The sequence below is a fragment of the Schistocerca gregaria genome, chromosome 1 (genome assembly GCF_023897955.1).
Source record: "Schistocerca gregaria isolate iqSchGreg1 chromosome 1, iqSchGreg1.2, whole genome shotgun sequence".
NCBI classification, from domain to species: Eukaryota; Metazoa; Arthropoda; class Insecta; order Orthoptera; family Acrididae; genus Schistocerca; species Schistocerca gregaria.
In genome coordinates, this window is record NC_064920.1 from 463,985,616 (window position 1) to 464,005,880 (window position 20,265).

Below are 20,265 nucleotides of genomic sequence, written 5' to 3' on the forward strand. Positions count from 1 at the left end.
GACACATTATTAAAATAAAACGTTATTTTCATTAGAAAACTGTGATTCAATATTTACTTATTACAATTTCTACTTGACAAAAAATACAGAATTTAAATAAAAGTAAAAAGAAAAAAAAAGTTGTAAAGGAGATCTGAATTAGTGACTTTTCATCACCAGTCTTCGATGCTATTTTTTTCAGATGTATGTGAGTGGTTACAAGGTGATCCCCTCATCCTGCAGACGAGGTCTACACACGTTATCTCGAAGAAAAATGTAATGTCTCCCTGTCACTGAGAATTAGACACTCACTATAAGTTACCTTTTTATGTGCAGCACACCCCAGCTGCAGGGAGGATCCAAGAAAACACTGGCCAAAAAATTGGCATAGTACTGTCAACAGCACAGGTGATGCTGAAGACGAGTAAAATATTCCTGTACAAAAGACCAAAAATGAAGAATGCTCTTGTCACTGTTGTGCAACAGATAAGATATCAACATTCTCTTGATCTATGTCACAGCATTGGTCTTAGTACGAGGGAAAAGGGGCAGTGGGTTCACTATGTGTGGCGTGCCCATTCAGCTACAGGCATCTATGAAACATCTGCCAAATGTTTGGCAGGTAACAGTGCTCAGAAATCATCCCATTTTTAAGAGGCAACTTTTCAAGTTTTGCTTTTTCAAAATTATGTCGCATTGCTTTAGGATATTGATGTCTGGTCACAGATTTTCAAATCCTCTTAGTATATGTGAAGAAAATCAAAACTAGGCCTTTTGATAAGGTCTTCTTGTCAGATACAAGCTCATATTTAGGCACACAGTAGTAAAATCTATACAACCTGCTGTCTGTCTAGAGCACAAACACATATACAGTGCATAAAAATCCAACAATAACTCAAATACACTGCAGTCATTTTTACAAGTCTTGAAAAGAACAACCACAGTTTTGTGAAAGACTCAGTGAGGGTGACATTTAACTGCAGCACCAGGTATGTTGTGGCCTGACATCACTAACTGCACTTTCAGAAAGTTCAGGATTCAACATTTTATTCTTTGAGACTATTTTGATACAAGGTACACCTTTGTCAGCACTGAGAGACAAACAAGGAAAAATTCGTCCCCTCATGTCCTGCTCTCCAGGACACTGTGGCCATAGACCAACTTATTATCAACAGACTGTATGTGTCTGGGAAAATAATCTGACATGATCCAAATGTCTGGAGTTTTCAAAGTCTTTGAATGTGGTCAGCAAGTTAAGTGATGGGAGGTCAACAATAAATCAAGTGTAAATGCTAACCTTTCTTTTGGTTACATTGTTTGATGGTGATTAGTGTTCTGCATATAAATTTCCTCCTCATTTGCAATGAATTAGAAACAGAAAAGCATCAACCAGCATATCTGCAAAGTTTGAAATAAAGGCTAAAACAAACTGGAGCTGCAATTCAATGTTTAGTACACTATCTCCATGTGTTTCATTCTTACATGCAAATTCAGAGACCTACATTCTTATTTTCCTATGCCATTTTGGTCAGTTTATCAAAAACAATGCACTCCCTGTGCAAAACAATTCTCTCTTAAAGTTTTGCACTGTGGCTCTAATTGTAGTGTTGTATCCTGTGCAGTGAGCATTAGTGCCAGAAAACAATAACACAATGTTCACAGGCTATACTTGTTACCTCGAGTTCTCTTGTGTGCCCTCGCATGACTGTAAATGGTTGTTCACAAACACAAGCGAATGGTAGCGAACAGTGGCAAATTATCTGTGAAGACTTGCTTGTTTGGATTTGCTTCTATCTGCTCTGGTGTAAACCACATGTGGACAAGCTACATCATTTTTTGTGTAATTGACTTCTTCCGATATTCCAATAGATAATCATTGCTCTTCTGTAAATCTTGGTGATGGCACATTTAGTCCCAAGAGGTACCAAGCAATAATTCCCCCATCAGATATTGACACCATAAATTTGTTAGTACCCTCATACTTAAAACTTCTAGTCTTTTGTCTGATGACTTAGCTTCAGTGTAGTACTTTGTGACATTTCTAATACAGTGCTGAGAGATCTGGTGCTTACTCTTTAGTTCTTAGCAACAGAGTGCAGCAAAATATTCTCTTCAACATCTTCACTATACTTTGAGGACTGGCTTACCCCGGGCACTAAATGCTGAAGGTGCCACACATGCACTATACTCCATCAAATGTCTAGGTGTTGATGGGATGTATGTACTGGGAAATTTTTCTTGGCAGAGTTATCTTCCAACTACTTCTCTTCCATCTGCAATGCCCTAAATGACGTTCATGACACCATATTACTTATTTGTGGAAGTTGCCATGTAAAGAACATTATGAAATATCTTTAGCAGCTGCTGGCACAGTGCATATCAGCTATAGCAAGAGGCCCAGACCTGTTGTAACCAGGACACATATGCCATATTTTGCCTTAAGTCATTAGCCCCAGCTCAAATTTCATGTGACATGGGACTGTACACTCTGCCAGTCATCAACATTTCGTTCACAAGTTCTTACGTAATTTCTCATACTGCATACTCACACAGAGGAAATGAGCTTTTTCCCATATCTCCCCAGTGCTGGGTGATACAAATCAAGACTTTGGAGTGTCATGTAATGCATCTGTGGGAGAATAATATGTCACAATCTTGAGGTTCTCTGGTGCCTCATTTCATGATTAACTTATTTTCTTTATCTTGTAAATGTTATCAACAGGAGAAAAATTAACAACAATCATTATTGAGTTGCTTTTCATATCAGCATGCAGTCCTTGGAATGTTTCGGCACATTTATGACACACCCTGTATAGAGCAAGAGAACTCAAAGAAGAAACAAACAAAAAAATTAACGATGTAACTATTTTTTTGAGATGATAAACGGAATTTTATTACTCTTCACAAAAAGTGGTTAGAATTTACTGTTGAAATTATGTGTATTTGCAAACATACAGTTTTTGTTTCCTGAGTGTCCTCCTGCCAACAGACTCACTACATTCTTTCTAAAGTTTTTTGAGCCTCCTGGGTGGTGCTACACGAGTATTGGAGCTGGCATCTAGATTTATCTACTACAGATCTCCTGGCTTAAACATGAACATGAAACTACTTCACAACGATTCTTTTCAGAACCAACCAACCACACACCTAAACAATAACATTCGGATTTTACAGCTCAACTTCGAATGGGTCAGCCGATCTAAATCACAACATCCCTCCCGTATGCTACTCGAAAACAATGTAGATGTAGCAGTCATTCAAGAAACTCATATAGTTACGAATGAAGACTGTATTCCAAGAGCACGTGTAGCTGGCTATGAAGTCCTGGGAGCTACTTACCACCAGAGCTACAGCTGTGCTACCCATATACGCAGTAACATTGAAAATGTGCATCTGACATCTGCAAACTCCATAAAAAATATTGAGACTGTCTCAGTTAAAGTTAAAGATTTTACTGTAACAAATGTCTAGGAGGCTCCAGCAGATAACTGGCCAGCTTATATTCTTCCCGTTTCATCACATCCAAGTGGATATATTGGCGACTTCAACAGCCATCACAGCAATTGGAAATATAGTGATACTGACGAAAATTGTAAGGATCTGGCAGGTTGGGCTTAACATACCAACCTTAGCCCAGCTTTTGACTCAAAGGACAAGGGAACATTTAAATCTGCAGCCTGGAACAAGGATTCCCATCTTGACCTATGTTTTGTAACACAGGACTCCCAGAGACAACTTCTACATACAGTAAGGACAGTCCTTGGAGGTTCCCCAAAAAGCCAACACCGGCCAGTAATTCTAGACATAGGAATTCAAATTCCTGTAATCAGATCAATGCCTAGACCAAGACGAAACTTCAGAAAAGCAGACTGGACTAAATTCTCCAGAGAACTTGATAAAGTGATCAGATGAATCCCCCCCTTTAAGTGAAAATTATGAAAGATTCGTCAGAGCAGTTGTAACAACAGCAAAAAAATGCATGCCTGGAGGGTTCCAGAGAAAATATATACCAGCCTGGAGTAATGACTGTGAAGAACTGTATCAGTCCTATTTAACCACCAATGATAGCGGAACTGCTGCAGAACTCCTAAAACACCTTGATAATGCTCGTAAAGAGGACTGGGAATGAAAAACAGAAAGTCTGGATTTTTAAGGGGTCACGAAGAGAGACATGGAACCTCTTGAGAAAACTGGGAGGAAGTCGACCACCCACCCGAAAATATCCTGAAGTAACACAGTAACACCAGACCAGATTGTGAACAGAATAAGTTGTCTCTCCAAAGCACCCCCCCGCCCCCCCCCCCCCAAAAAAAAAAAAGCTACACACCAGAATGTTTAAGAAAAAGCTTAAAAGCCTGAAGCAGAAGGCACCCGACAAATCAGAGTACTACAGAGACTTCACTGTAGATGAGATCACTGCAGCAATCAAAGAAATGAAAAAAGGCAAAGCTCCAGGACTTGACGGGATACAGCCGGAGTTCCTCATCAATTGTGGAAACAGGACTCGTAGATGGCTTGCAAGTTTCTTCACTAATATTATGCTATCAGGGAGCATGCCAAAAGCCTCCAAAAACTAAAAAATCATATCAATATTGAAGCCAGGTAAATCAGCGAACAAAACTGCTAGCTATTGCTCAATCACCCTCCTGAGCTGCTCCAACATGCTTTTGGAAAGAGTCATCCTCAACCGAATCGGTCCAAAGACACATGAAGTTATTCCCATTGAGCAGGCAGGAGTCAGACCAAATAGAAGCTCAATCACCCTCCTGAGCTGCTCCAACATGCTTTTGGAAAGAGTCATCCTCAACCGAATCGGTCCAAAGACACATGAAGTTATTCCCATTGAACAGGCACGAGTCAGACCAAATAGAAGCTGCACTGACCAAGTTCTCATGTTAAATACACACATAAGCTGGATTCCAACGTTGCCTTAAAATGTCAGTGGCTTTTATTGATCTTACTGCTGCCTATGATACAATATGGAGACAAGGACTCTTGTACAAACTTGCCAGTGTCACACACTGCCAAACCACAATCAGGCTCATAAACAACATGCTACCTGAGAGATACTACCAAATAGGGCTTGGCAACCAACCAGGCAGACAGAAGGAACTTGATAATGGTCTTCCTCAAGGTTCAGTTTGGTGCCAATCCTGTTCATCTTCTATACATCTGACCTCCCTGAAACAAAGGAAGTTCATCTATGCAGATGATTTGGCCTTGGCCACCCAGCAGAGAACATTCTTGAAGCTGATGGGGAGATCCTATCTGCAGATCTAAGCACAATAGATGAATACGTCAAAAAGTGGAAACTGATACCAAATCCAACGAAGACTAAAGTCAGCTGCTTTCACCATAACAACAGAATGGCCAATGCGAAGTTGAATTTCACCTTTAATGGTCAGGTCCTTCACCACCAAGACTCTCCAGAATATCCAGGAGTGACTCTTGATAGAACCCTCTCTTACAGGAAGCACATAGAAAACACTGCATCAAAGCTGAGATCAAGCAATATCATCATACAGAAGCTGAGTGGTATCTCATGGGGCGCAAGAGCAACGACGCTGCAATGCACTGCCTTAGGGCTGGTCTATTCTGTTGCTGAATACTGTGCCCCAGGGTAGTTCAATAGCACACATGTGAGAAAAATTAATGTGGAGCTAAATGCAGCAATGAGGACAATAGCAGGCAACATCAAATCTCCTCCTCTATACTGGTTACCACCTCTGGCAACATTGCTCCACCAGACCTCCAAAGACAGAATGCCCTCCTCGAGGAATATCAAAAATTACTTAAAATTCCCGAGCTTCCAATGCAATCTGACATTCCTGCATTCCGAATGAACCAATTAAAGTCTAGGCAGCCATCTGTCCTACTGGCAGAATCACTACAGGCAGCAACTTTCAGTATCAACAAAAAGTGAACAGAAATGTGGAACACTATTGCCCATGAGGAACATCAGACCTTCCAAAGACTTGACACAAGACCACCTGGTATGGAACTAATGCGATGTGCCTGGAAATCAATTAATCAAATCTGCACAGGTCATGGCATCTGTGCTGAAAACCTCTACTGATGGGGAAGGGCTTCATCTTCTCAGTGTGACTGTGGAAATGAACACCAGGCGATCGCTCACATTGTAACAAGCTGTAGAAGAAGAGCCTACCATGGGAACTTGGAAGATTTATTTGAAGTGACAGATGCAGCCCTTGAATGCATCGACAAATTAGATATTTATTTAAAGACTTATTTTTTAAATTATAAATTATGAAAGTAATATATATTTGTAAAACTATGTAATCCACAATTGCTAGTTGCTGTTCATACGTACTGCCTTGCGCAAAATAATTAAAATAAAATAATTCCCCCCACCCACCTCCTCTCTCTCTCTCTCTCTCTCTCTCTCTCTCTCTCTCTCTCTCTCCCTCCCTCCCTCTCTCTCTCCCTCTCTCTCTCTCGTGTGTGTGTGTGTGTGTGTGTGTGTGTGTGTGTGTGTGTGTGTGTGTGTGTGTTTGTGTTTGGGGGAGGGGGGGGGGGTGCACGCACATGTGTGTGCGTTAGAGAGCTCTGTCAAGTCTATATGAGGTGCATCAACTATTAATCTGCATTCCTAATTTGGATGTCACTGGCAAAATTTTGTCAGTTTTCAAGCTGGAGGAACCAAATGATTGATAGTAATGATAACTCCCCTTCAGTCATTCGATTTTATCCACTGAATGTGCTTGTTTATCTAGCATCAGGTATTTCAAGCATTATGAAGTCTTTTGAAAGATATAACCCCCGGTCATCATAAACTTCACTCTATGATATTTCAACTGTACATCTGAAGATGATCATCAGGTGTCCAGTTTAAATATGGTGGAGTAAAGTTTACGATGACCGGCTGCGATCCCAAAATTTCTTTGAACAATTAATTCACTGGATAATTTTAAATTTCACAGATATAAGTCCAGTATATAGAGGGTCTATACAAGGGCAATGTACTCGAGGACAATATTATGGAAATGGAAGAGGATGTAGATGAAAATGAAATGGGAGATACGATACTACATGAAGAGTTTGACAGAGCACTGAAAGATCTGAGTCGAGACAAGGCCCCGGGAGTAGACAACATTCCAACAGAACTACTGATGGCCTTGGAAGAGCCAGTCCTGACAAAACTATACCATCTGGTGAGCAAGATGTATGAGACAAGCGAAATACCCTCAGACTTCAAGAAGAATATAGTAATTCCAATTGCAAAGAAAGCAGGTGTTGACAGATGTGAAAATTACCAAACTATCAGTTTAATAAGTCACGGCTGCAAAATACTAATGCTAATTCTCTACAGACGAATGGAAAAACTAGTAGAAGCCGACCTCGGGGAAGATCAGTTTGGATTCCGTAGAAATATTGGAACACGTGAGGCAATACTGATCCTACGACTTATCTTAGAAGAAAGATTGTTGTTGTTGTTGTTGTCATCAGTCCTGAGACTGGTTTGATGCAGCTCTCCATGCTACTCTATCCTGTGCAAGCTGCTTCATCTCCCAGTACCTACTGCAACCTACATCCTTCTGAATCTGCTTAGTGTACTCATCTTCTGTCTCCCTCTTCGATTTTTACCCTCCACGCTGCCCTCCAATGCTAAATTTGTGATCCCTTGATGCCTCAAAACATGTCCTACCAACCGATCCCTTCTTCTAGTCAAGTTGTGCCACAAACTTCTCTTCTCCCCAATCCTATTCAATACCTCCTCATTAGTTACGTGATCTATCCACCTTATCTTCAGTATTCTTCTGTAGCACCACATTTCGAAAGCTTCTATTCTCTTCTTGTCCAAACTAGTTATCGTCCATGTTTCACTTCCATACATGGCTACACTCCAAACAAATACTTTCAGAAACGACTTCCTGATACATAAATCTATATTCGATGTTAACAAATTTCTCTTCTTCAGAAACGCTTTCCTTGCCATTGCCAGTCTACATTTTATATCCTCTCTACTTCGACCATCATCAGTTATTTTACTTCCTAAATAGCAAAACTCCTTTACTACTTTAAGTGTCTCATTTCCTAATCTAATTCCCTCAGCATCACCCGATTTAATTTGACTACATTCCATTATCCTCATTTTGCTTTTGTTAATGTTCATCTTATATCCTCCTTTCAAGACACTGTCCATTCCGTTCAACTGCTCTTCCAAGTCCTTTGCCGTCTCTGACAGAATTACAATGTCATCGGCGAACCTCAAAGTTTTTACTTCTTCTCCATGAATTTTAATACCTACTCCAAATTTTTCTTTAGTTTCCTTTACTGCTTGCTCAATATACAGATTGAATAACATCGGGGAGAGGCTACAACCCTGTCTCACTTCTTTCCCAACCACTGCTTCCCTTTCATGCCCCTCGACTCTTATTACTGCCATCTGGTTTCTGTACAAATTATAAATAGCCTTTCGCTCCCTGTATTTTACCCCTGCCACCTTTAGAATTTGAAAAAGAGTATTCCAGTCAACATTGTCAAAAGCTTTCTCTAAGTCTACAAATGCTAGAAACGTAGGTTTGCCTTTTCTTAATCTTTCTTCTAAGATAAGTCGTAAGGTCAGTATTGCCTCACGTGTTCCAACATTTCGACGGAATCCAAACTGATCCTCCCCGAGGTCTGCATCTACCAGTTTTTCCATTCGTCTGTAAAGAATTCGCGTTAGTATTTTGCAGCTGTGGCTTATTAAACTGATAGTTCGGTAATTTTCACATCTGTCAGCACCTGAAAGGAAACCTACGTTTCTAGCATTTGTAGACTTAGAGAAAGCTTTTGACAATGTTGACTGGAATACTCTCTTTCAGATTCTGAAGGTGGCAGGGGTAAAATACAGGGAACAAAAGGCTATTTACAATTTGTACAGAAACCAAATGGCAGTTATAAGAATCGAGGGACATGAAAGGGAAGCAGAGGTTGGGAAGGGAGTGAGACAGGGTTGTAGCCTCTCCCCGATGTTATTCAATATGTATATTGAGTAAGCAGTGAAGGAAACAAAAGAAAAATTTGGAGTAGGAATTAAAATCGATGGAGAAGAAATAAAAACTTTGAGGTTCGCTGATGGCATTGTAATTCTGTCAGAGACAGCAAAGGACTTGGAAGAGCAGTTGAACGGAATGGATAGTGTCTTTAAAGGAGGATATAAGATGGACATCAACAAAAGCAAAATGAGGATAATGGAATGAAGTCGAATTAAGTCAGGTGATGCTGAGGGAATATTTAAAGTGGACACCTGATGATCATCTTCAGATGTACAGTTGAAATATCATAGAGTGAAGTTTATGATGACCGGGGGTTATATCTTTCAAAAGACTTCATAAAGTAGTAAAGGAGTTTTGCTATTTGAGGAGCAAAATAACTGATGATGGTCAAAGTAGAGAGGATATAAAATGTAGACTGACAATGGCAAGGAAAGCGTTTGTGAAGAAGAGAAATTTGTTAACATCGAGTATAGATTTAAGTGTCAGGAAGTCATTTCTGAAAGTATTTGTATGGAGCGTAGCCATGTATGGAAGTGAAACATGGACGATAAATAGTTTGGACAAGAAGAGAATAGAAGCTTTCGAAATGTGGTGCTATAGAAGAATGCTGAAGATTAGATGGGTAGATCACATAACTAATGAGGAGGTATTGAATAGGATTGGGGAGAAGAAAGGTTTGTGGCACAACTTGACTAGAAGAAGGGATTGATTGGTAGGACATGTTCTCAGGCATCAAGGGATCACCAATTTAGCATTGGAGGGAAACATGGAGGGTAAAAATTGTAGAGGGAGACCAAGAGATGAACATATTAAGCAGATTCAGAAGGATGTAGGTTGCAGTAGGTACTGGGAGATGAAGCAGCTTGCACAGGATAGAGTAGCATGGAGAGCTGCATCAAACCAGTCTCAAGACTGAAGACCATAACAACAACAACAACAACAACAACAACAACAACAATTCCTTTTAGTGGCACTAATCTTTCCTTTAATCAGCTCAGAACCTGCATCATAGCTTCAAAACACAACAACAATAAGAATAAAGGGAAAAACTATTTAGACTCAAAAACATCTATACTTATCTCTGAATACTAATCACAAGACTCTACTGGACGCATGAAAACTAGATCTTTACTTCCAGTACTGTAAACCTCAAAAACACTCTATAAATAAAAATCAATTGAGTTGAAGTGTTTCCAGTGTGCTTCCGCAGCTCTTCAGCCGGAATACTATTAAGGCGAAGTTAACTGAAACTAGTTTAAAACTGTTCCAGATGCAGAAATATTCATCTAATATTCTGGAGCATGCCTTCATTATATATTGATTACACTCAAATGTGAGCATGTCCTCAAGGAAGTCATTTCTGTTGGTGGCTGTGAAGTCTGTATCAACTACAAGATACAAATTACTTTCTTTATGAGAGTAATAAAACATATTTCAACTTACAAAATGGGTTTACTGAATTAAAATTCAGAAGTTACATGTGAACCTCTTCTTTTTAAATGAAATACTCTAATGCTAAGCCTTTTCCTATGCTCCAGTTCACAAGATTTCTCTTTTACACACTTCAGGGTCTACAGCGTTCAGCAGGTCTGGACCGTCTTGTACGACAGGCTGAATTGGTGGCCCATCTGGAGAGTGCCCTCTTTTCACGTTTGTTGACATGGCTGCCACCACGACTTCTCTCTATGGCCCATCGAAGTGCACTGTTGCTCACTTCTCCATACCACAGTTCAGTTTACGTCCGGCCCAACCATCCACAGGTGATTAAATAATCTCTAATTACATTTACATTAGTGCATTATCACCTGCTTATCAAATTTTCCTGCATGACAATGGATATTTGCTGACAGTTGTAGACATTTCAACTTGGTTTCAGAAAATATACTACTTCTAGATAAAGTGCCACAAATAAATAAAAAGCAGAAAAGTTGGTCTGTGTGCATGGCATAATAGAAATACCATGAAAAATTCATAAAACTGGGACTTATTAACACCCAGATCAAGTGAATAGGAAAATCTTAATGTACTGGTATTGAATAAAATAGCTTAGAATTGTTGCTTATAGGCTGTCATGTTTCTCATTTATCCTGAGTCTTGTAGGGTTTTGTTTTCCTTTATGTTTGTATTTCAATAAAAAATGAATAAATGTAAATAAAAAGAAACATATTTCAATCAAAATAAAAAAATACAAACCAAAAGGAAAGTGACACTCTGCAAGATTGAATAAACAGCCTGATGAAAAAGCAGCAGCAGCAGCTTCCTTTTGAAGACAGGAGGAAGGTTCTGAGTTTTACAACCTATAGTATTTTCATTATAGACACAGTGCTGGAACAACTGGCCAATGGTGGTGAAAAAAACATACTGTCACTTTGCGCAACAGAAATAATTTGGAGAAATCATACAAAACCTAAATCTGAATGACCAAATGGAATATCAAACACCTTCATCCTGAATATAAGAACAATGTGTTTACTACTACAACATGTCACTTAGTGAGGTGTTAGTCACAGGCTAGTTGTTGAATGACCAAATCCCATTAAAAATGTTGAGAATGTGTAAATGAGCATTACATGGCTGGATGTATGACCAGGAGTATGTTCAAAGTATTGAATGGTCTCCACATGTGTTCTTTCAGCAATTACCTCACAATCATCTATAGACTCAGAAACAAGCAGACTGGCAGACACTACAACAGTAATACCATTCATCTGCTGCGCAAGCTATAAACGATCCCTGCCTCCTCATACTAACGTTGCTCTCATAGTTCAGGCAGCATATAAAACAAGCATGCAATTGTATTTGCATTAAATCAGAGGTGAAACATGGAGGTAGCAATCATTTACATGAATTTATACCGACAAAAATGAAATCTTGCTGTTAAATTTTCTTCTGCTCACAGCATTTACCATGTGCCAAGTTGTATTTATCTACGTAACTTTGAGAAAATAGTTTCTGCCACAATACAGACCCATTTTTCCGGAAATAAATGAACTGAAAATGAACAATTATTCCACAGCTATTTTTGATGACAACCTAAGTGTTTACTTGTCCAGTTCATACAATTTTACCTGGGACAATGTGACTGTATTTATTTACTATCCATCTTTACGCATTGCAAAGCAGTAAATTTGTCCTTTGTGAACATACACACATAGAATTACATAAATAAAACCCATGGGCTAAAAGATATTTTCAGATCATAATTGGCTATCAAAACACAAAATGTCCATCATACTGCACGCAATATATTCAACATTTTCACATATATAAGTTTGATCTAAATGAAACTACATTAGTATATTTATGGCACAATTTGAATTCTTCTACTTTATAAAATGCTTTTTCTGTAGGCCATTTCTGTGTGGTGGTTTTAAACATACTCACCACAGCATCATCCTACTTTTTCTTCTTGAGCCTTGCCTTCAGTAAAAAAATGAAAGGAAGGGCACATTAGCAGGCTACACCACAAGATCAAATACACAGGCCAATTCATGACATTCAGTACTTAACCTGTTTCTGTTTTAATTCATAATTCTCTGTAACATTCCCCCAGGAGAACTATTCACTCTGGTAGCAATGCACTGTAATTGACTGACTATAAATAGCAAATTTGTGATATCTATACTGCAGACTGCATAAACCAGATTTTTTTCTTTTTAAGTGAGATTTAATAATAACATTATTTATCCTTCTGGAATAGAGCACTTTTCACTGTAACAACAAATAATTTCACGCAGATACTTCCGTTTAACAGAAATAGAAATTTTGTTGTTCTGTACCATTTCTCAAACAGGGTAGTAGAAAGACTGGAAGATTTATGTCTAAGAGATAAAGAGTAAAAAATAGTGGAATTAAACACTAATTTTGCTTATATGTCTTACAGGACAAGATATAGCATGCATTTAATGCAGACAACAAATGACATTTTAGTTGAGTTGCTATGAAGCACAAATGTCTCATTCAACAAATGTTGACAGTAAATATCTGCCTAGAATATAAAATATGCAGCTGAACATTTTTTTCTTAATAACTGTTGTCTCTTTCTGCACATATAATATTTTAAAAAATGAAAAGAAAGGCAGTTGATATAAACTAAACTATGGAAGAAAAAGTAAACTGTTCAGATCCCTATTTCCCTCTGTGCTGCAAATACCTCATAAATTTAAGTTATGTATTACTTATCAATCATGAAGTCTAACACGTATTCTGAACTGATTACATATACTGTAATTGCAGGCTGATCGATTACCTGCAGAAATAGCACGTTCTGCTTATCGGCTTGTCGCAGAAAGAAGATCACTGCTTCACCATCCTGGGCGAATAAACAAACACGAACTTGCCTACTCAGTGTTTTTTGATCCTACAGAGCATGATGATGAGTTGTGTACCCTTAGACGAGTGGCTTCTGCACCTACAGACCGTATGATAGCACATGTCAAGGCAATGCATGCTGAACAACGGCGACAAAATTCTTTGTCTGAAGAACGTTTCAATAAGATTACCAGCCAGTTGGATGAATTGCAAAATTCCTTGCGGGAAAAGAGTAATTCAGATGAACAACACAAGCATTAATGTTCTGTCAAACACTGTATTAAAATACAAATATTTAAAGCAACACCAGCACATTAATAATAAAATTAAAACAACAAACCCATGGTATAAAACATCTTCCTAACATGCTGATCATGCTAATATGTAAGTACATTTCCCTTCTACCAAAATAAAAAAGGAATATTAAACCAAATTTTAAAATGTGAAGTCCAGATTGTGTTTGGAACTGGTACTCTATTTATTTACTTATTTATTTATTTGATATAGTATCTGATATTACGTAGTAAAATTTTTATATAATTTCATTTTTATATCTACTATGTCTTGAGTTGTTCCCCCCTTTTCTCATTCCTGAGTAATCTATTAGTCAGAACACAGACTTTAAAACCACAATCATCAATCTAGCATTCCAAGAAATAGAAAAGTCAAGGGCCTGGAGAAATGTGTTAGGTGCATAGTTCCTTAACTGCAGAGTCAGTTCATATCTACAATGCATTGTCGTAATGACCAGCCTGAAAACAAATTTTACACAGAATTTTTGGCATTCAGGATGTCAGGATGTTTCACCAGTGCCTTGGTCTCATCTTTCCCATCAGAACTGTAACAGGTATTGATACATGTCTCAGGTGAGTGAAATTTGAGTGAAGTGCAACATTTGTATGGAAATGAAATGAAGGCATGTCAGTTAATTTATTTGAATGTACACATAAGAGTGCTGTCAGTTACTCCACAATTAAACTTTCCTTTTAACAGTTGCTATCATTAACCTTTAAAATAGGGTGAGCTAAAATCACTACCTAAAGAGAATTTATTTTCACTTTTACAGACGGTGCAGTTTTCACACATTAAATCACATTCTGAACAACCTCTCACAGTTTATTTGTTTATGTTTATAGGAGTGCATAGTTTCACAGCGATATGTACTAATAAAGGTTCAGGCTTCCAGCCACGTCAAGTGGTTTAAAATCCACAATATCTCTGCTGAGCACTCCTCAGCCACTGTGAAATGGTGACTGTCTTCTGGTTGCTGCTGCCGTCCTTATATAGCCGTGCTCCCTTCCATAATGTCACTGGTACCCACTCCAGCACCATAAATGGTAATGTTTGCATTGTGCAGCTTCCGTGCCCACTTCAGCCTTCAAATGGCCGGGTCCCACGCTGTGCTTAACTGCAGGCCGCCGACTTTATTGAGCATGTTGTCACAAGTTTTTATTTCAACGCCTTATTTTTTTATGCTATCCCAAAAACTGTTAGTCCATGTGATAATAGATGTCTCGTAGAAAGCAGTATGATGACTACCACTGATTGCTCTGGGTACTGTAGATGAAAACATCTCTCGTGTTCTACACAGCACTGTTCAATGGTACACACATCCACATGGTATTTTACATACTCCTGGCATTATGAGGCCTACATCATCTTTCACAGACCTCAAAAGTTGTCGAGTTTTTGCTGGAGCCCTGAAGACCAAATAAATTTTATTCCTCTTTAGGAGCCGGCTTATCTTTCCTGTTATTGAGCCACAGAATGTCAAGAACGCATACTTCTTCGAGTCCTCCTTGGAGTCTTCGCATTGTGTGGTATTGCGGGACTTAGTCTCTGAGCGGTGAGCAGCCACGCACCTGGAGTGAACTCTGACTTCTCGTGTAAATATCAAGGTGGAGTATTGTGTCAAATGGATATGCACTGGAGTGTAATAGTAATTCTAAATAAGACCACTTTTGCTATTAGTTTTCTTTCTGGATAAACATTATTCTAACCAAATTGCAACTGTGTGGCCTACATAATTTATGGGTTGTTAATTTAGTTCACGATATTATTATTACTGTTATTATATATTATGTTAACTTTGTATTTCGTAAACTTGCTCTCAGCCAAACAATTTAACCAAAGGGGCACAAGTGTCTAATTTAGGGCACGTAATGCGACACATGTGTTTCAACCCCTAGACGAATTTGAGCCAAGACATTTCGAAGAAGAGGAACCCCATGTAAGCCCGAACATCTATGGGATGTTAGCTCCCAAGTATTCGGCTGATAGCTCAAGGATTTTAAACCACTTGATGCTGCTGGAAGTGTGAGAAACCTTTATTGTTTACCTTTTTCGGAATTTTCCTTATGAGGTACAACTGCTGCAAACTTCTAATTTTCTCAGTTCCTGTTTCATAAATATCCAATTGCTAAAAGAGCTATAAAGACAATAGCAGTGCAAGAACCGATGGCAAATGCAATAACAGAAGCCAATGAAATTCATCCATTAAGCAAGGTATTAAAAATGCTATAGTCCACCAAAGTTATGTAGAATTATGGAGAGTTTAACCAAAATTCAGCTGCAGTATAAGTTTAGACTGTACTCAGGCTCTGAAGCACTTTCCTTTGGTCTGTATTTGGTGTACTTTTCACCAATAATTTTCAACTCTAGTCACACTTTTTTTAAGAATCCTTTCAACCGCTGCTCTTCAAGTTTTCTATGAAGCTTCAAAAGTAAATTGCAGCTTATGAAAACACAAAACTCTATCTTGTGCATATCAGAAGAACAACAGTTTGTCAGACTAACACCATGTGGTGATATGGCTCCCCATAGTTTTTGGGTGGTAAAGACACTGACTACCTGCACTTACCATCTTCATGGAAAAAGTGCCTTTTGTTCTGGTCTGCAGCTGAGAAGAATGAATGTGATATGAATGTGGCGGCAAGTTGACTGTGCATTCTGACATCCTGTAGACAGAATACTAACTACTGTTCTAAAAACATGTTCTCAAGTGCAGACTAAATTCAAAAGTTTCAAGATATATAAATATGTTAAATCATCTGGTCCCTTCAAATTTTCCATTTGTGTGCACTATGTGGCACCAGTAATTTCTTAATACTGAAACTCTGCATGCAACTATTGAAATGTGTTTTTTTTTTCATTTTTGTACACCATTTCATTCAGTTAAAACATTGCCAATGGTGAACTACTTTCACCCATTTCTCACTTGCAAGTTTCACTACAATTTCCATATTTTTCATTGGTGCTGCACATAAAAAAGAAGAGAGACTGGGACTCCACAATGACAAAGAGTGAAACAGAAGCCCAAAAATGAAGTTTACGGGTAAGACAATATTTTCGGGGCTGTTGTGGAGTGAACAGGAATGACACATTCTTCTCAGCTGCTAGCTAGACAAATCCCTGTGTTTGGTGGCAGGAGGGGAGGGGGAGGGGGGGGGGGGGGGAGTGAAACACAGACACCATGCAGATCTCACAGTTGTGAAACAATATAAGTAAACTGAAGAGGAATGACTGCTATCAGCTGCAGCAGGACACTAAGTAATATCAATGGCGACTGCAGATAGTTGGCACTCAGTGGGAGTGTGGATCAACCGTGAAGTGTACTGAGATAGTCCGTGCAGTTGCAATAAAGCTGCGTCCTGGATGGCGCAGTGGTTACAGCACCTGCTTAGTAAGCAGGAGATCCCGGGTTTGAATCCCAGTCCGCTACACATTTTTGCTCGTTGCCGCTGATACCGCTTAATGTCCCGCTGAGCTGATAGCAGTCATCCCCCTTCACTTTACAAACCCCTGGGTATTTTGTGAGAAATACTATCATAAATTTATTTCATTCATTTCCAATACCTAATATGTAACTTTCAACACTGAAATATCTCCATTCACTACTGCTTACTCAAAATGCAAAACACCAAATAAAATTAATGTTATGTGTAAAGACAACACTTTCTGTGTACAGGAAGAAAGGAAATGAAAGGAAAGGAAAGGAAAGGAAAGGAAAGGAAAGGAAAGGAAAGGAAAGGAAAGGATTCAATTTTAGATCAGACAAGGCCCAGATAGGAAATTGCGTAGGACCTTTTTAAAGGAGCCATTCTGGTATTTTACTGAAGTAACTTAAGGAAACCACATAAAATTTAAATGTGAATGGAGAGATAGGGAGTTGACTCTGCTCCTGAATGCAAGTTCAGGGTCCCAACCACTTCAGTCACTCGTCATATAGACGAAATATTGAGCATTGGATAGACAAATAAATCATAAGTTAATCAGTTTTCTGAACTGTTAAATATTCCTATGCAAGGTAAGTAGTGGTCTTCACTCACAGTGTTGTTTATTTAAGTGAAATCAGCTATGAAATAAAAGATTGCTGTGACTCACCAGTAATCTGCAGCTGTAAGAAGTACCATCTTCCATTTCAATCTGTGCAAGGTCATGTGCACCAGATAAAACATCACTTGATGGTAATTTGCAATTTTTAACTTTTGCTTCATAGATGACTTCAACATTGGAAGTTCGTTCTTCCAGACATTTACTAACTGAGTCTACTAAAAGGTCATTTTCAACTATGTATGCAATCTCTTCTGCCATTCCATCATTGTTGAACGTTATCATTGCATCTGACAGAGCATCCCAAACCTAAGAATAGAAAGATGAAATATGAAACTTTCTAGTTTTAACATGATAAATAAATGGAAACACAAGTAGAAGAGACAAAATAGAATCATTCCAAAAAGTAAAACACTGTATTCAGTCACAGGAATCCAAAATGCTTTGTTCTACTGGAGTCAATATTAATACCACTGACTTCACATTTCTAGACAGAAAATGGAAATTTAGAACATATGGGAAAATGTAACTCATGCAAAAAACAATTATGAAAAACAACCACTCAGAAACTCGCAGAGGAAAAATGAAATATTGCAACAAAAGAGGTAGAATGCCATATTTCTCTATAACCAACTTCTTCATGAGGTGATATTAGCCTGAAATACAATAACATCTGGATGGCAATTTTAGGAAAATGAATCAACAGTGAACAGTCAGAATAGGCACAACATATTACTTATTTTAAGTCAATATACATCAAATTTTAAGTATACTGCATCAGCACCAACTACATTTGTGGGCAAAGTCAAAATGTTACAAAGCAACTTAATGACTAGGACATATATCAAGAACCATCACATGCAATTTAAGCAAATAATTCTCTAAATTAAAAAAAAAAAAAAATAGAAAACTTACCACTCTCTACCAATAATAAAAAAAAACAGTTACAGAGTTTGTTTGATCTTCACAATGGTTCCACTGGGCATGGTTATACTGGATGTGTCACACTCTTCACCCTTCAACCTCCGAACTAACTTCACCCAATTACAGGAATACCTACAGCACATGGAACCTGAACAACTTTGCAACCTGGCACTTTACAAATACACAACACATCTCTAGGAAAGTAAAATTAAGTGTCACAGGCAAAATGTTAAACTTGCCAGCAACTGAACCCCAGACCTTTAGTTTTTTAATCTAACACTGAACCCACAAATACATCAATCCATGTGACTTTTAGTATAAAAAGATAATGATGATGATGGTGGTGGTGGTCGTGGTGGTGATGAAATAAATGAACAGCAACATCTAATATTTTGCAGTCTACATTTAGTGTACACAAGTCAAAAGAACTATGCTTTTTAAATGAACCAGCAAGTTTGTCAAATTTTAGTATTGATTTGGAGTTACTTTTTGAAGAGTATTTATTTATTTTATAATGATCTTTTAGTTCCAAGCCCTTGTTATAAGTGCACTGTATCATGAAAGGTTTGTTTCAGAGATGATAAAGAATTAGTAACATTTTCCATAGTAAAAGACCTCTAATATCAAACATTTTTGCAAAGATACAAGAATGTTTTTGCCATTTTGTATGTCTATATTTCTTATGCCTTACATTATAAAAATCTATAGCATGTAAACAGAATAAAGAAGATAAGCAGCCACATTCTCAGCATGATTTACTAGAATTTGGAACAATACTGTATAGACAAAGAACTCAGATGGTCAAGTGCACTAACCATGAAACGTATTGCACATACAGCAATGAAACCTGCCATAAAGACTTCAAAATTGACAGGCTTTAGATGTCATCACTTTAACAAGCCAACAAGGAAGGCCTCAGACTTTCTGGAATTATTCAGATGAGCTTTCCTGGTGATAAAATGAAGTGGAAATTTGCTTCAACTCCCACACCACAAAATCAGATCAGTCATATAATATTACTGCTACAGATTATCAAGCAATGAGGAGTCTTTCTGTCATCTCAGCAGTTTTCGTTGCCTTCAGCAAAGAGGATGTCAGGTGAGTGAGAACTGCTGGTCTATTATGCTCGAAGCAAATCTACAAATGGAGAATTAGCAGTACTATATACAAAAGTCAAGAATGAGGGTAAGTATTTATCAACATGAAATGTTTCCTGACTATGTCTTGGATATTATCACTATGTTATTCTATATATGTATAAGGTATCTCCATAAAGTGATGTACTGGTAATTTTTTTTTCATAGTGCTCCAATTTTTCTCAGCACATTTTGACCAGTCAAATTAATTCGTGCTTCTCAATATTGCCTATTATGGACTGCTCTGAGCTCTGGGAGTATAAGAATAGCCATTTCCATTAACCTAAAGACAGTGCATGAGTCACAACATGCAATGGAATCAACACTCGAACAACAGTACATGATTAAGTTTGTACTATACTCACAAAATTCTTGCAAACATCTACCACCTGATTCAGCAAGTCAATGCAGAGCTCATTTCGATGCATTTTCAAGATTGTAGGTGGCTGAAGCTATTTACGGAGGGCCCGGAGGCCCGCTCTGGACTGTCATAAGCCAACAAAAGTGACAAAAATATGTTTCATGTTCAGGACCCTTTAAACACTGAGCTCTGACTTACTGAGTGAATTATAGCACAGGTC

The 20,265-nt window shown here is 38.2% G+C and overlaps 2 protein-coding genes across 2 annotated transcripts in view; one reads left to right on the plus strand and one right to left on the minus strand.

Moving 5' to 3' along the window:
• The window catches only part of LOC126354143 (transient receptor potential channel pyrexia-like), a 179,877-nt gene extending 166,324 nt beyond the window's left edge, over positions 1 to 13,553 (plus strand). The window contains exons 9-10 of the mRNA XM_050003594.1: positions 10,550 to 10,741; positions 13,218 to 13,553. Coding sequence (XP_049859551.1) covers positions 10,550 to 10,741; positions 13,218 to 13,553 — 528 coding nt within the window. The remainder of the gene's footprint in view (positions 1 to 10,549; positions 10,742 to 13,217) is intronic.
• Positions 13,554 to 14,042: 489 nt separating this feature from the next.
• LOC126352722 (ubiquinone biosynthesis monooxygenase COQ6, mitochondrial) overlaps positions 14,043 to 20,265 on the minus strand; it is a 77,831-nt gene continuing 71,608 nt past the window's right edge. Inside the window, exons 3-4 of the mRNA XM_050002709.1 lie at positions 17,676 to 17,933; positions 14,043 to 14,130 (exon numbers count right to left, since the gene is read on the minus strand). Of these exons, the coding sequence (XP_049858666.1) occupies positions 14,125 to 14,130; positions 17,676 to 17,933 (264 nt within the window). The 3' untranslated portion in view covers positions 14,043 to 14,124. The remainder of the gene's footprint in view (positions 14,131 to 17,675; positions 17,934 to 20,265) is intronic.